General features: G+C 38.2%; 1 protein-coding gene across 1 annotated transcript in view; it reads right to left on the bottom strand.

The window, feature by feature from the left end:
• Positions 1-17,392, bottom strand: part of satb2.S (SATB homeobox 2 S homeolog) — a 104,543-nt gene that overhangs the window by 59,134 nt on the left and 28,017 nt on the right. The window contains 3 exon segments of the mRNA NM_001280619.1: positions 7,252-7,375; positions 8,444-8,570; positions 17,125-17,283. Coding sequence (NP_001267548.1) covers positions 7,252-7,375; positions 8,444-8,570; positions 17,125-17,283 — 410 coding nt within the window.

Below are 17,392 nucleotides of genomic sequence, written 5' to 3' on the forward strand. Positions count from 1 at the left end.
TAATTTTTCAATAACTTTCTATTTTCTATGTGTCACCATTTTTCTAATATACAAGTGTAAAGTGTCATTTTTCACCATCTAAAGCAGCTCGGGGAAGGAGGGGTCGCCGACCCTGTAGACTGTTCTAAATTGATACATTTAGTTGATCAATTTCTTATCTTTGTCCCTGCTGAGCAGAATCTCTGGGTTTTATTAAAGACAGCTGTTGGAATTGAAACAATAGTTGCTAATGCTCCAGAGATGCTGTTGAGAAATGTATCAACTAAATGTTGCAAAATGTAACAGTTTAGAGTCTGCGCCTGAATTATTGAGCTGCCAGACTCAACACGAACATTCAATTTTAAACTTAGATTCTGGAAAAACAGTAAAAAAATAAATAATGGAAAGTAATTGAAAAAAGTCTTTATTTCTGGGGAACAATCTGAAAACAACTGAAAAAAGTGTTTGAAAGGTCTAAAATAGAATAAGGCTAAAAAATGCTGTATTTTGTATACTAAATATAAACATGAACTTACTGCACCACAAGCCTCATCAAACAAATGATTTATTCTTTCAAAATTGGCTACAGGGGGTCACCATCTTGTATTTTTGTTAAACATCTTTGCAAGACTAAGGGGCAGATTTACTAAGGGTCGAATATCGAGGGTTAATTAACCCTCGATATTCGACCAGGAACTAAAATCGTTCGACTTCGAATATCGAAGTCGAACGATTTAGCGCAAATCCTGCGATCGAACGATCGAAGGATTATTCGTTCGATCGAACGATTAAATCCTTCGAATCGAACGATTCGAAGGATTTTAATCCAACGATCGAAGGAATATCCTTCGATCAAAAAAACGCAGGCAAGCCTATGGGGACCTTCCCCATAGGCTAACATTGAGTTCGGTAGCTTTTAGCTTCCGAACTAGGGGGTCGAAGTTTTTCTTAAAGAGACAGTACTTCGATTATCGAATGGTTGAATAGTCGAACGATTTTTAGTTCGAATCGTAGTCGTAGTCGTAGTCGAAGGTCGAACTAGCCCATTCGATGGTCGAAGTAGCCAAAAAAACACTTCGAAATTCGAAGTTTTTTTAATTCGAATCCTTCACTCGAGCTTTGTAAATGTGCCCCTAAGACTGTGCACATGCTCAGTGTGGTCTGGGTTGCTTAGGGATCGTCATAAACAAAGCTGCTTGAGTTCTGCATGGCTGGTAAGTGAGGCGGGGAGTCCCCCTGCTGTTCATAAGTATGATTGTTTCCCTGCAGAGCAGTTAGGGACCATCTGACAATTCGTATCCACAGCAGTAAATGAAGGGAGAATTTCACTGCATACAGTCAGGTTTCTTATAAAAACGGTACATATTTTTTAATTAAAGTATATTGGAGATAGGTTTCTTTTTCATTAAAAAAAGTAAAAATTGGATTTTATTTTTTTGCCTTTACATGCCCTTTAAGGATATACAGTCACATTTACAGTAGCAATATCTCTATCGTTTTTTTAACATAATGGACCAAATTGTGGCCAGGACCTTAAGCCTCTAATAAAGAACAAGAAGGCAGACGTTTAGAACAACAAAATTAAATGTTATAAATCCTTATCTCTGTGCCCTACAACAATCCTGTTTAAACGGTTCACATCTGAAAAACCACCAGAAAATGTTTGTCCACCCCTGGTCTAGACAATACGTTAGCATATAAAATCTGATGGGATACTGGTTTCTATAGGATATTTAGCACAGTAAGAATGCGGATAAGAAAAAAAAAAGTCTGTCAGTACAATAACAGGCTTTCAAAAAGTTTATGTCACTCTAAATTATCTTTATCCCCAAGTCCCGGTCATTATAAATGACATATGGAAGGACACACAGATTAGGGAAAATGGCAGAGAAGAATGGTGATTTAGAAAGCAGAACCTAAAAGGTAAGATTAGATGCCCAGGCATGAATAATCTCATTAATGCTTCTCAGATGTTACATTTCAGCTTCCAACTGCAATAAGACCACACAGCCAAGAGCCTGGGAACGTACTGGGAACGTACGTGCTGCTGCCCCTAGTACAATACTTAGATTAATAAGGTAAATTATTATCAGTTATAGCAATGTGTCATTAGCACCTGTGCTGAAATTCACTATCCAGTGACAGAATTAACCATTCAAATGCTTCTTGCCATCTGCTGGCCACCGCTGTGAGTAATCAAGTTCTTCAAAAAAAAGACTAGTAAAAGCCCTCAGCAATTTAACCCTATAAATCTGTCATTCAGTTAGGATAGCTTTCTACTCTTTCAGGGACTTCTGCTGCAGTCAATGGGTTCAATTTGTTTGGAATCAAGGGTATACATGGGAAAAGGTGCTTGATCATACAACACTTTTAAGATCTTTGTTGACCTTAGATCAGAAGAGCAACTTCTGTATAGTGGGGGTTTTCTAGTGACATAATAAAACAGCAGACTTTATTTTGTATAGACTCTGGCAGTAGCCCATACCAAGTACTATTGCTGGGATGTTTATGTCCTCAGTAAGCAAATTATTTATTACATGTTCTAGAAAACAAGAGATGCATTGAGGGCTTGAAGCAAGTGAATGCCACAAACTGGGGATTTGCTCAATAGATGATAAATTTGCATGTAACAAGCTACAGTAGCTGTGGCAAAATCGGCTATGTAGGACAGCCACTAACATAAGCTTCAGAATTATATGAACAATGGAAAAACATTCCTCATCTATGTGTATGACTTGAAATTTGAAGACAGTGGGGATAGATTTAATAAAAGTTAATTTTATGCTGCTTTTTGGAGGGGATTGAGTACTGTTCTGCTTTAAACCACTGAAAAACTCAGTGGGACAGGGTTGGGCTCACTAGGCTCACTACCTCCCTAAAGAATACAAGCCCAAATAGTGGGCTGAGCCATGCTAAATTCACCATGTATAACAAGAAAAATAACTGAATACATTAAACAACAGAACAAGTCTACTCTGGTTCAGGATGTCAGCTCTTATTTAAATCTGTTTTCAGTTCCCCCAAAAAAGTTATTATATAATTTAAAATGTTTTATTTCTGAGTAGCCTATGTGGCTCTGTGCCACTGGACTAGTTATTCACTGTTTATTGGCTACTATACTGTAGATTATTAAATCATTTCAATCATTGGGTAGGTTTACTGCACAGTTGGTAACTGGAGGAGACCATAATTTCATGCAGCAATGGGTAATGTCTAATGGCAGCAAAAAGTAGGGACGCACCGCATCCACTATTTTGGATTTCGCCGAACCCCGAATCCTTTGTGAAAGATTTGGCCGAATACCGAACCGAATCCGAACCCTAATTTGCATATGCAAATTAGGGGTGGGAAGGGGAAAACATTTTTTACTTCCTTGTTTTCTGACAAAAAGTCACATGATTTCCCTCCCTGCCCCTAATTTGCATATGCAAATTAGGGTTCGGATTCGGTTCAGCCGGGCAGAAGGATTCGGCCGAATCCGAATCCTGCTGAAAAAGGCCAAATCCTGGCCGAATCTGGAACCGAATCCCGGATTCGGTGCAAACCTAGCAAAAAGTCACAAGTTCAACATTCTTCATATGGAGTGCTTTGCCATTAATCCAGAACTGCTTATGGGGAAGGGGTATAAAGAACACCTGCCTGGGTGCAATTTGCATGAGCGTGGAGATATTACTGTCAGTGTATTACTGTCAAGCCGTACAAACTGCAGCCCTCCAGTTATTGCTGTACTTCAACTCTCTCTATATCCAATGGTTCCTGCAGTTTGAATGTCTCCGATTTGTGAACCATGCCCTACCCAAATAATGGGGGCTTATTCAGCCTGCATTGTCAGAGGCTACCTATTCCATATGTCAAAGGGATGCCAAAAACAGTAGTCCAATTATCTAAGAAATACCAGCAGCCATTTGTTATATTATGCTTTAGTTGCCCTATAAATGAGAGCTTAACTAAAGAAATAGGCTATAAATATTCTACATTATGTTTTGAATTTCTGTACCAGCACAGGCAGGGGTGCTTCGCCAATGAGGCGAGTTGAGGCTGTTGCTTCAGGCGACAGCGCCCCACTAGGTACCAGGGGCAGCAAAAATGCTGCTCCTGGTACTTTAAGAGCGAATTTCCAGGGGAGGGGGGGGGCAGCAGCAACTGCTGCTGCCTCAGGCAGCGGAGGGGCCAGGATCGCCCCTGAGCACAGGACATCCACAGCCCTTTTGCAGTAAAAAATCTGTGCCTCCAAAGATGCTTGAGTAGCTTCCCATCTTCCTTTCTGTTGATTCACTGAACATACTCTTTGCTGCTGTCACTTACTGAGTTTAGGGACCAACTCAAAATATGCAGTACACATAGAATATCAATGTCACAATATAAGGCTGATTAGTAATTAATACAGATGATTACTACATGGCAGCACAGAAACAAGAATGTAATAATCAGCCCAGTAGCATCATCTTATATTACAGACCAATTTGTGACAACCTCAAAGCTTAGCTTCTCAACAGCTGTCAGTGTCGCAGATAGAGATGGGTGAATCTGTGGCGTTTTGCTTTGCGAAACGCATTGAAGTCAATGGGCATCAAAATAATTTTGATTCAAGCGTCAATTTTTATATGCGCAGCTATTTGGTTCAAATGCATTAAAGTCAACGGGTGTCCGAATAATTTTGGCGCATGAACATTTTTATGCGCATGTCAAAATTATTCGGACGCCCATTGACTTTAATGCATTTGGACCAAATAGTCGCGGCGTATAAAAATTGTCGCACGCATATTTAGTTATGAGAAAAATCTATATGCAATTTGCAGCAGACACTGAAAAAGGAATATGACCCAATCACTGAGCTGTATTCAGTTTTGCACTCTCCCTGATTGGAAACCATGTGGTGGATAGAAAGAAATACCTTGGCTGTTAATGTCTTGGCTCTGGGCTCGGTGCATGTGTGAAAACAAACCCATGTAAGCGTGTTATGAGCTGCGAGCTTTCCTTGGTGCTGTGAAGCAGAGTTCATTACAATCGCAGCTACAGACTTTACTGTGCAGATGTCTGAGGCTCAGCTCACAGGGGACAGGATGGTGCTGCCTATTAATGATCACCTTCTAAATAGTCTCGATTCCACAGTGGTGTCTCAAAACTGGTGGATATCTTCCAAATAATGGAATGGAAGGAGTAGACACAACAACAGAAGCAGGATGACAGTTAGTGAAAAGGAGGCCCCTGCTTATGCATAAGCTTGAGACCCCTCTGAGGGGAACTCATTTTTAAAATTAGAGGTGTCTAAACGGTGGCTGTTGAACTAGAGATTAGAGATAGGGCTACAGAATAAAGCAACATTAAGCCAAGACACTTATAAAAGTGACTGGCACTTTGCAGAACTCTTTCCCATGATTGGGCTATAAAAAAGTGACCCCAGGTTGAAGGAACGCATGATGGGACAGATAAGAACACCTTCACATTACTTTAGTCTGGCTAAAGAGTGCATCAGGATCCCTTTTGTGAAATTCAACATAATCAGTGGGCAAAAGTTGAGAAGGGAGCAGCTGGATAAACTCTGTAGTGAACTGCAAGTCTCATCATCCTCAGTTATTAACCGTACAGGATATCAACAATGTAAAGTTTCTACTGTTTCCAAAAGCTTTTACTTAACAAAAAAAGTTATTTTAAGCCATTGCAACTCTTTACTCTTCTACAGCCTCTGAACAACAAGAATAAGCAGCTGCTTGAGACAACAGTGCACAAACAAAAAACCTCAGTTATTGCAGTCCTTCTTGTTAACCTTTCTCTGACAGAGATTCCAGTAAGGCTGTAGCTGTTCATTGGCTGCAACCTAGACACATAGGGTTAATAAACAATAGCTGTCTCCCTGAAGCTTTAACTCCTATGAGGCAGCTCTCCTGCCTGAAACTGACAATAACATATTAATCTACTGGGACCTATAATAACATTTCACACATATGGCAGAGTATTTCTTAAGCAATTTTGCTAAATGAAATTGCCTCCTGCATACAGGGTATTAATAAGAATGTGTTTAAGCTTCTCACTTGCCCTGTAGGCATAAAAACAGAAGATATAAAGAAAAATAACAGCTGTGAAATGGTACTTTATACAAAGCTGCAATTTTATGCTTCTGTTGTCTGCCATAGGAACAGACAGATATATATATATATAAATGACACATAGAGCTTGTATTCAGCTCAAGTGAAGTTTGTATGTGTCCCCACAGCCCTTAGTTAGTCCTATTCAGGTCCGGACTGAGAATTAAAATAGGCCCTGGCATTTCAGGTACACAGAGGCCCAATCAGCCCACATAGAGGCCCAAACAGCCCCCACGAGCCCACTCAATACTGACTTTCTATGGGACCTTATAGCAGCCCCTCTGGCATTTGCCAGAACCCACAGATTGCCAGTCTGGGCCTGGTCCTATTCTATGGATAGGACTTCTCCCAGAAATTTCATTCAGCTTTCTATCAGGTGAGGCATTATGCTGTGCTGGTGCTCAAGTTCAGGTATATGTAACTGCAGGTATATGTCAATTAGAAGACAGAACAGTCTATGTGTTGGCTTTATGGCTCTATGTATTAGGCTTGCCTTCTGTTATAGGCAGTGGGGTTTATTCACTACTGTAAAGTAAAAAAAGGGGTAAAAGTATAGGGACTACAAGCAGAATTTAATATTGTCTAGTAAGTCAAAGGGTCCCCTAATATTCTAGTAGTACAAGGTTGTAATGGGCCATGTTGACTTCTGATGGACTGATTTAGTCCAGTATAATGGTGCTGGAACTAGGTCAGATAACATTTACACATTCATTCAACAACTCCCATTTAAAGGGGTGGTTCACCTTTAAGTTAACTTTTAGTTTGTTATAGAATGGCCAAATCTAAGCAACTTTTCAATTGGTCTTCATGAATTGTTTTTTATCGTTTTGGAGTTATTTGCCTTCTTCTGACTTTCAAATGGGGTCACTGACCCCATCTAAAAACAAATGTTCTGTAAGGCTACAAATTCAATACTTTTTATTACTCATTTTTCTATTCAGGCCCTCATCCAATTCATATTCCAGTCTCTTATTCAAATCAATGCATGATTACTAAGGTGATTAGGACCCTAGCAACCAGATGGCTGACATTGCAAAGTGTAGAGCTACTGAATAAAAAGCAAAATAACTCAAAAACCACAAATAAGAAAGAAAGGAAGAAAAAATGCAACTAGGCATATTTTACTTCACAGAATTATGAATGAATGCAGAATAAAACTGGTCATTATGTTGTATATACCACTGACCTGAGAGAGGGGGCAATCTTTGGCGAGGGTACTCTGATTCATCTCCTTCAACAGCATGCGTAAGGCATTTCTCACTGTGGCGTGGTTCCACTGTTCTGCAGGCAAGTCTTCAAGCTTGGAACAACTGCACAGAAATAGATTTTATCATCAGGGCTGGTGTTAGAGAAGTGAAGCCTCAGTCAATGCAAAAAGGTTGATCCCTCAACACGAGTTCAACACCCAAAGCCCCCTGTCATCCATCACTATAGCAGATAAGGTTGGTTATTCAGGTTCAACCATAACTGTTGCGAAAAAACAAGTACTAACAGGTTTTACACAGTGTATCTATATTTAATTTGTACTTTTACCAATAACATTTTCCTAACAGGAGCCCTAGCTTTATGCAGGGGCCAGGATGAATTCCATGCCCTAAAACTGGTATTATTTTTGAGGTAGAGCAGAACTGACTGAAGAACACCCATGCTGTTTGATAAAATGCTATAAAGGGCTCGTTTACCAATTCAGCAGGCAACAGCACTGAACCCCTACGGCATGCAAAACTGTGTCCTACAGGACTCATAATGAATTTTAGTAGGATAAAATAGGATAATAGTTAGGAAAAGATAGCAGTATTCTTCATTTACTTTTTTGTGTTTACAGAAATTGTTAGCAGAGAGCTGATCTGAACTGCACGTGCAGCTTCTCTGTAAGAGAGGACAGACCCACCAACTTCTGTGTGAACAGTAACTTAGTTGCTTTATAGAACTCAGCATAAACACTTCAGCATAACATGTCTGCAACAGGAACTTTCCATAGAGAGCATAGACAGGAAGAGGAAGAAGAAAATTACACAGGGTTACAGATCAAACATGGAATCACATTGCTAAGCAACAATAGACCCTCACTGCATTAAGTATAATCCACTGGAACAATCTCTGTCTGTTGTTTTACAACAAAAATAACAATAGTAAAAGTTGGGCCTTCCAGATACTTGGCATTCTGGTTGTTTGGGTCAGTGATCATAAGAGACAAATGGAAGTTTCTGCTCCAGGGAGACAACAATTGAACACAGTGAACACAGATAGCAGAATTGCTTAGACTATTTCTTCCAATCTCACAAAAATTAACATTTTTATTATGTTTCCCCTCGACATGCCCACACATACATACGGCTCTGCTAAATACTTCCTCTGTGCCAAAGAGATCTGCCCACCTCTGTAACTGGATCTTCAGTGTTACCACGTGATAGACATCTTGTAACATATCAGCAACAGTCACATCCGGCGCATCAGTCACATAACTGAGGGGCAGCGGGTTCCAGCGTCCGATCTTAATTATTCCTGTAAGTAAATATGGGCATTAAAGGGCCAGTCACATGAAAAGATGAAAATACAACAAACGGGGGAATGTAATAAAAGTCGGTAACGGAAAAACTATTCGCAATGCAAAAAGTTATGCCTTTGCGCGAACAAATTTAATATAGATTTTGCGAACCCGGGAAACTGTTTAGCGACCACTTCCGACAGTGGAAGACCTTTGGCAAATTTTATAGTTTGCGCCAATGTGCAGTAAATGTGATAAAACTCCTTACTGAAAAGTCTTTATGTTTGCTCCAAAAGATTACGACACCTTCAAGCACTTCTTAAGAGTGCGCAAGTAAAATTTCGCAATGCGCAATTAAAATTCGCAATGCAATAACAGTTTAAGGAACAAGATTACATTCCGAGATGTGGATTTTTAGTCTTATTGGTGCAAATTGTTTTTCTCTTTGCGACTTTAATTACACTCCCCCGAAAAAAGTGTTTATTAATGTGAGTTTACATAAGGATGAATTGAAAAGGAACTCTATTCTCAGTATCTTCAGAAGCTGAAATAATTATTAATGATATGAAATAATAATCCCCAATAATAGTCTGAATTCAACAAATGATGGTAAAAGTAGAAAGGCTTTGAAATCAAAAGATTGGCGGATTTGTGAAAAAAATATGTACATATGAAAATGTAATAATTTTAGATTCCTTTTCTTTACTGTCAGTACGTTGGACTTTTGCACTATATCATGACTAAACATCAGTGATGAAGTGATGATAGTACCTGCACCTAGATTTTATGCCAAGAATAAATATAATTATTCTTATTGTTTTCAGTTCTTATACAGTTTTGTTATAAAACGAAGAATGTCAGAAATTTTGCCCTTATTGTTCTATACCTATATATCTATGAAAATGGTTCTGGGTTGTTGTGCCTGGACTAAAGCATTACAAATATCATAGCATATAACGTTCTTAACTAGCACAATGCATTTGCTTAATGGTTTTTTTTTTGGTTTATTGCATCCAGCTTGAGAAAACATATTTGTGGTTTACTCTGCAGTCTTTTATTACTACATAAGGCTGATACAATTACTTCTGCTTATTAATTATTAAGCCTATATTTCAAATACCATAAAGACCTCACACTTAAGTGGCACCATTTAATGGGAACTTGAAGGCATAAGGATTAAATGGTGCTCTCTTTAATTAAAGGCCCCGGCAATATTTACAGGAGGGTTTAAAGAAAAATACAAGAGAGCAGAGAAACTCCAGATCTTATTCCAAGATGGAGAGTCTCTATAATTTTGGTCAAAACCACACAAGGAAAAAATGTATCATTTCAAGAAGGTATTATTCACTCTAAAAGCCCCACTGCCGAAAGCAAACAAAAGAATGTTCCTTTCTAAGGACTGTACTTAAGAGATTTGATTTGGTGAAGTTTATCCAACAGGGTAACTGTATGCTGGGTACATTTTAGCTTCTGCTCAAATTTTTAATAATTTAACCTTATCCACTGAGTATAAAACTGGCTTGCATCTCAGCAGTACATTAGTATTTAGCAGGAAAATAAGCACAGAAATTATATTACTCTGAATAGCCAAACAGAAGCACTGGTAGGGAGGGGTGGGTTGTACCACAAAAGTGTAATTCATGCAAAGTTCAATGATCTTCTGTTGTTGAACTACAGCTCCCAAATGAGCCAGAACTGGCGCAATTCTAAAAAATATATTTAGGGGCAGATTTATCAAGGGTCAAAGTGAATTCGAGGGAATTTTCGAAGTAAAAAATTCAAAATTCAAAGTAATTTTTTGGATACTTTGACCATCGAATAGGATACTACGACTTCTAATTCGACTTCAAATTCGATTTGAAGTAAAGTAGTTTGAATATTCGACCATTCGATAAACAAAGTACTGTCTCTTTAAAAAAACTTAGACTTCAATACTTCGCCAAATTCTTCTAGTGCATTTTTCTAAGTTTTTGGAAGTTGAAGTAAAATCGTTCGATCGTTCACTGAAATCCTTCGAATCGTTTGTTTCGAAGGATTTAATCGTTCGATCGAATGATTTTACTTCGACCGCAGGATTCCCAAATTCGCTGAAAAAAACTTCGATTTTCGAAGTCGAAGTATTTCAAAAGGATGGTCGCATTTCGAAGTATTTTTAACTTCAAAATTCGACCCTTGATCAATCTGCCCCTTATTGTTGTTTATTGACTAGGATTTATAATGCTCCAACATATTAAGTGGCACTGTAAAAACATTGCATCATATGTGAACAACAACATTGTTGTGTTCTTTTGTCCTGAGTTTTAAAGTCCCACAACTTTAAGGGTTGGATGGCGATAACTGATTTGGTCATATCCTACAAAAATGATAGGATTTAGCTGAATCCTAGATTCCCTAATTGACTGACAGGTTACAGCTCAAATGAATCACTGCTTCCAAAATGGCAGGATTGTCATTTTTATTTTTATTTGTGATGTACAGGAAGTTCACAGGCCCCTAACAGACAGATTATTGGGCAGCATGATTTTTAGCATATTCAGGTAAATATAATGTAAATATAATTCCCTGACCATTACACCATATCAGTAATATCTATGTAACACTTTTAATAATTACACTTGTACTTTATACACTATGTCACAGAGTGCCAGTTAAGTGCTCGTCAATGATTCTCAGTTCTTCCAGATTGATCGGCTATGTACTTCCATACAATTGAGTTGCCTTGGGCACTGTTGGCAATGAATAGATCATTATACACTATACAGGTAAAAAGATTTATGAAAGTGCCATAAAATGAGGCATTATAAGTGGATATGACATCATAATTGGGTGCTGTGAACTTGGAAAGTGGAGGCATATTTTCCAACTGAAGCTCTACCTTTTATAAACAATTAGCAATTTATGGTGTGTTCATAAATGCACATCAAGCCACTAGATATAACCACCCAGAGGAATTAAAGTAACGTAGTGCATTGCTTTATTAGTATGTAGTACAAGTGAAATACACAAGCACTCTCAGTTCTGTCAAAATGTATCATAGTTAATACAATGATTTTAAAATGTATTGACTGGGATTCAGCCTTATTCAGCAGGATTCGGATTTGGCAGAATCCAGGTGCCTGGCAGAAATGAATCAGAATCCTTAAATTCTTGTGACTTTTCATGACACAAACAAGGAAATTGCAGTTTTTTTTTTAAATGGTTCTTTTTAATCTTTCCTGTGAATTTGGTTCAAGAATCACCAGCATCCTTCATGAAAAAATCAGGATTCAGCTGACTCCAGAAATATTGAATTTAGTGAATCCTTATTTACATGAGAAATAAAATTCTGGTTGCTTGCTTTTCATATTGGGTACATATTTGCCCTTGAGCATGGATCCTGCCTTATAAATGTATGCTGATAAATATGCCCAATCGCATTGTGGTAGTGAACCTCTGAAGCTTTAAAAGGAATGGTGAGATGGTGAAAGTTAGAACTTCCAAAATAAGAGGTCATCAAGGACTGAGTTACAGTTCTATGACTGCTGCAGAAAGATGCCTGAAGATCTAGCCATGAAAGAAGAAACCTAGGGTGAACCCATCCAGAGCTATTCCAGAGCGCTCTCGAAACTAAAAATGTTATCTTTTATTTATGTCCATTCTTGGTGAGAGTGTGGAGAACCAGGGACAGCACTGCAAAAGACGCAAATGATACATCTGCTTTGGGGGCTGCAAGAGGCAAACATACACATGCACCTATCTGACAAAAGGTGATGGTGAGTTACAAAGGCAAAGAAGATGATTTAAATATTGCTAGTGCTACTGGTATAGCAACTAGCAAGCAGGTGCAATAATTCCTGCACATCAATAACCAATCGCCATTTATTACATGCATTTTGTTATTAAAGTCAATTTCTTTAATGGTGTCTTCTCTGCAGCCTACATACATTTTAGTTTTTGTCCCATAATATGATATGCATGAAGGCAATGGTAGTAGAAAGTGGGGACACCAAAGAAAGAAGATAACATGTTAAGTAATCCTAGTTAATCCTGCTAATAAACTGATAATTGACTTATTGATCAGTTAATTATTTCATGCAGGGAGGTCTGGAGTTCTACCAACAAATTTAATTTGTAAATCCTAATATATCTGGAATGTCCATATAAGTTACACTGATTACCCTGAACACTATCAATGACTCTGTCAGGAATCCTGTCTGTGTTGTTATCCAATGTATTATTTGAATGCAATGGCATAGTTTTGTGGGGTAGTTTTATTAAATATCTGAGCTAAAAAAAAAATTAAAAACCTAAAAGTTTCAATTCCATATTCTAAATATTAGTATATTCCCAAGGGATGGAATATTTTAGGTTAAAAGTTAGTGTCAAGGTTACTGCAGGAGGTTAAGAAAGTCATAACAAGTGCAATGTGCAGAATATTCTGACAGCTATCAATTAAATGTGCACCATAAGAGAATAACAGACAAAATATGACTCTTAATACGCACTGAAGTAACAGCATAAGTTTTATGTTCTCTCCCTATTATCCTGAAGCGATGGATAAATCTATCCTAACTCCCCTCATGTGATGTATAATGTACAGTGTTGGAGACCACAAAGCAGTCAAGCAAATTAAAAGATGCCTGTTAAATTAGTCTTCGCAAGCAAAGAAGTCGTTTTGATGATAATGTCCTCATGCTCTGATATGAAAGTGCAGCACGTGGATAAAACCTATTTATAAAATGGCTTGGGTAAATGGGCTTGGGATAAATATGGGGATGTAATTGGCTAATAAACATTCAGGGGGCTGCATGGATAAGTATACAAGAGCTCCAAAGCTGATGTTTTGAAAGTGCACATCAGTTCCTTTAGCATACAATATTAAGATATCTGGATACAGCAGTACAGAGAGCAATAGTCTGCAGAGAATAGAATCAATCTGCTCTCCTGAGGCATCCAGTGCTAATCAAGTGACCGAGGCACTTTAATCAGGTGAATAACCTTATACTGATACACTGTCACCCCTGTAAATTGTTATGGATCATTGTAATATGACATAATATCACTTCAACTAACAGTTACCTAGTTACTCCCTTACCCCCTTTATTGAGCTTCAAGTCACCCTTGAAATACTTTTACCATACCTCCCAACATTTTGGAAGTAAAAAGAGGGACAAAAATATTTTTTGCACGTAGCGCAGCAAAATATATTTTTTGCCACACCCCTTTCTGTGGCCACACCCCATAATTACCATGTTCATTTTACAAAATTTGGCAGGTAATGAAGTTTGAAAATAATTCTCCTTATCTAAACTGTTTTTTTGTGTCTCAAAATTGTTATAAAGTATCTTATTTGCACCTTTTACCTGTTCTGGGCTCTGCTAAAAGCCAATTAAGTTAGAAATTTTGTTTCTTTTTCTGGCTGAGAAAATAGGGACTTTCCAGTACAAATGAGGTACTGCAGGTTGAGTTGTCAAAAGAGGGACTTTTCCTCAGAAAAAGGGACAGTTGGGAGGTATGCTTTTACAGTTCACCCACCAAGCTGCTAATGCCTCATTCCCAAATTATTGCTAAGTGCCAAATCATTAATGATGCTCTATATTTCTACAAGCTGTTTTCATATATATTTTGGTATCACAAACCAAGAAAAATGTGATTTGCTTTAATCCTGAAAAAGTTATACAAAACATCTTCTGCTTGCATGGATAACTACACATAACTACATCGGCTTCTTGATACAATAACTAACAATAGGGGAAGCAGGCCCTGCAACGTTTGTGGGACCAATAAATATAAACAAGCTCAGCTGGGGCTGGAGCAATTGTCATTTTCCCAGAGTTTTGGCTGGTCCTAAAAGAATAGTAGTACAGAGTAGATGCTAGATCCAACATTGTCTATAGAAGGGAGCTATAGAGGCCATGGTAAGTTGTAAGGGCACCGTGTTTAAATCGCATCAGAGGTTAACCTTCGACATTGTACTTATAAACTCTCTCCTATGCCCTGCTACATCACACCTTCTTTCCATATGGAGCATAATTCAAAGAGGCCTTGGCATCTGTACTTGCATTAGCATGTAAAATCTCACACACAAACAGCATACAAAGTGTCAGGATTCCCAGATGACAGAAATATTTCTTACAAATCATATTAAGGTCCTGTCATCCTTCTCGGAGATACAAGGCAGTCAAGTGTTCTTTTCACAAACTGCCGATTAGGTTTTCCTATTCTCCAGTTCCCCACACTTCAGAAATGCTAATACACTGGGAACGTATGAGATGCTTTACATATGATCCCAGTATTTAAAAGCTTCTGACATTCCAGATGTTGCTGAACTATGAGTGCCAGCAGTATCCCCTACATCTAGCTGCCAGGTTCAAGTTGGACATCTCTCCATTTATATTTACCCTTCCTCCCATATATATGTATTTACATATTGTATGATAGAAAGTTCTCAGATGAGTCTGCTGCCAGGGGTAATTACATGTTTATTTTCTTCCATCATAAATCTAGATTTGAGAAGCAAAAATTAACTAGAACACTAGTGTTCCATACAATGTAGCACATTGTAATCAGGAATGCTGAATCTGTCCCTGGAGCTTAACCACAGCCACTAGGCAGCCCCTCCAAAAATCCTGGCTAGGCATCCAGTTTGCCTAGTGGTTTATCTAACCCAGTTTACAACCAGTTTGGTAACAGCCGGCCCCCCTAATTTGGGGAAAACAACTGATGAATTTTCGTTTATCCAAATGCATGCAATTCACCTCAACACGTCATACTGTGTTCATTACAACGAAGGGTTTCCTTGTAAAGACAGAATTATGGCTGGATAAATTCTTTTTCCTTGCATATTTTCTCTTATTCAGTACCAAAGACCCACCATAAAACTCTGCCTCCAAGGCCTGCAACATAAAGATGTTGTTCCAATATTAGATTAAACAGCAAAGCAATGTGAAGACCCAACATGAATACAATTAGATTTACATTCATGTGTAATTGAAGAGGACAAAGGACTCTTTGGAAGCATAAAGTGTGACTCACTCTTATTCGGAGCTGCTAACCATGTTCATATGACACAATCTGAAGGAAAATATTACCTTACACAATAATAAAATTCTTTATAGCACAACGCTGCCCAGGCGGGAGGGCTCTGCTGTCTCAAATGGGTACTTGTTAATGACCTGTAATTTTGAGACCCAGGGAGGGTCACTTCAAAAGGTAAATGTGTGAGTTTGCACAGCATCTAAAATATCCATTATCCAGACTAAACAGAGGCAACCATTTTTTTATGTAACGGATGGCAATTTCTCAAAACAAAAGCGCAACTGTTCTAGAAATTCAGTGAATGATATCCCATTGTGTATGAAGCCATACACTCTCTATATCCTTTACAGAAGAGATCATTAAACATGGATCCTCTGACGTGTTCGCACTATTCCATTTTTTGTGTAAATTAATGATGGGCACGAAGCTCTTTATAATTTAACATCAAGGGGCAGTTCAGTGGCATTAACAGGTTAATCTCTTAATATAGGCCTCACCAGGATGGCATAGTTGATACAATTGCAAAGTGTTTATTTCAACATGCAGTTAAATTGTTTGTAGGTTAAATAAGGTTCGTCAAAAGGAATAGTGTTGTCTTATAAGTAAACTGTGTCATCCCCAGCTCTTTCTTTTTTATTATATTAAGCAATCTTGCTCTCACATATATAGTTATAGGATCTCATACCTCCCAACATTTTGGAAATAGAAAGAGGGACAAAAAGATTTGCAGCTCGGAGCCCTGTGACATTTTTTGACCACGCCCATTTTTGGGCATCACCCCATAATTACCATGTGCATTTTACAAAATTTGGCAGGTTATGAAAGTTTGAACACATTTCTGTGGTTTTTATGTGTTACTACAGTTTTGCTAATGAAGGTGAATTGCCCTTTAAGCTGCAAGTCACAGTTTCCCCAAGAGACCTGCTTGTCTTAAACTGTTACAAAAGTATCTATTCTGGGCTCTCTGCCAAAAGCCAATGAAGTTAGAAACCTGGTATCTTTTTCTGGTTGTTCGGTTCAGGAGATCAAAGAGATAGCTGTGACATTTCAGAAACAATCCAAAACTGTGGACTTAGCTGTAAAAATCAGGACTGTTCTGTAAAAAATGGGACAGGTAGGAGGTATGAGATCTATTTTCCAGAATGCTTGGGACATGGGGTTTTCCAGATAACGTATCTTTCTGTAATTTGGTTTGCCATGCCTTAAAACATTTAAACAATAAACCCAATAGGATTGTTTTGCCACCAATATGGATTCATCAGTCCTGCTCCATTAACTATAGTGGAGTTTTTGTTTTACTGAAACCTGATGATTGATGTAATAATGTGCATCTGATGGTTGGAGATATATGTGAGGGGTTGATGTACAAAAGCATGTCCTATTGGTTGAAGGTAGTGTGTGTCTAATGCCTGAACATAATAATGTACTAATGCGTGGGAGATATTGTCATACAGATCACACTGATCTCTGAGGGTAAAAGTTACCTATTGTATTTAGTGACCAATACCATAGAAGAATTTTTTACACATTTTACACATAATAAATCTGTGATACCTTGAGCTTGAGCCGCTGATGAATGAGAGTATCCCAACGCCAGGAGAGCCGTCTCCACCAACTGATTAAAAAGAACATCCCTTCGAACTAGTACAAACTCGGCATGTTCTTCCCTGCTGTCCATCTGCTCCACTACACAGAAGACTGGAAGCATCAGGCCTGTGTTCAGATCAGAACGAGAGAAATAAGACACTCATAAAGGGAGCTGTAAATAAATCTTTTAGAAAGTATGTATATTCAGTTCATGCCTAGTTTTTAAATACTAAGT

The sequence above is a fragment of the Xenopus laevis genome, chromosome 9_10S, assembly GCF_017654675.1.
Source record: "Xenopus laevis strain J_2021 chromosome 9_10S, Xenopus_laevis_v10.1, whole genome shotgun sequence".
Lineage (NCBI taxonomy): Eukaryota > Metazoa > Chordata > Amphibia > Anura > Pipidae > Xenopus > Xenopus laevis.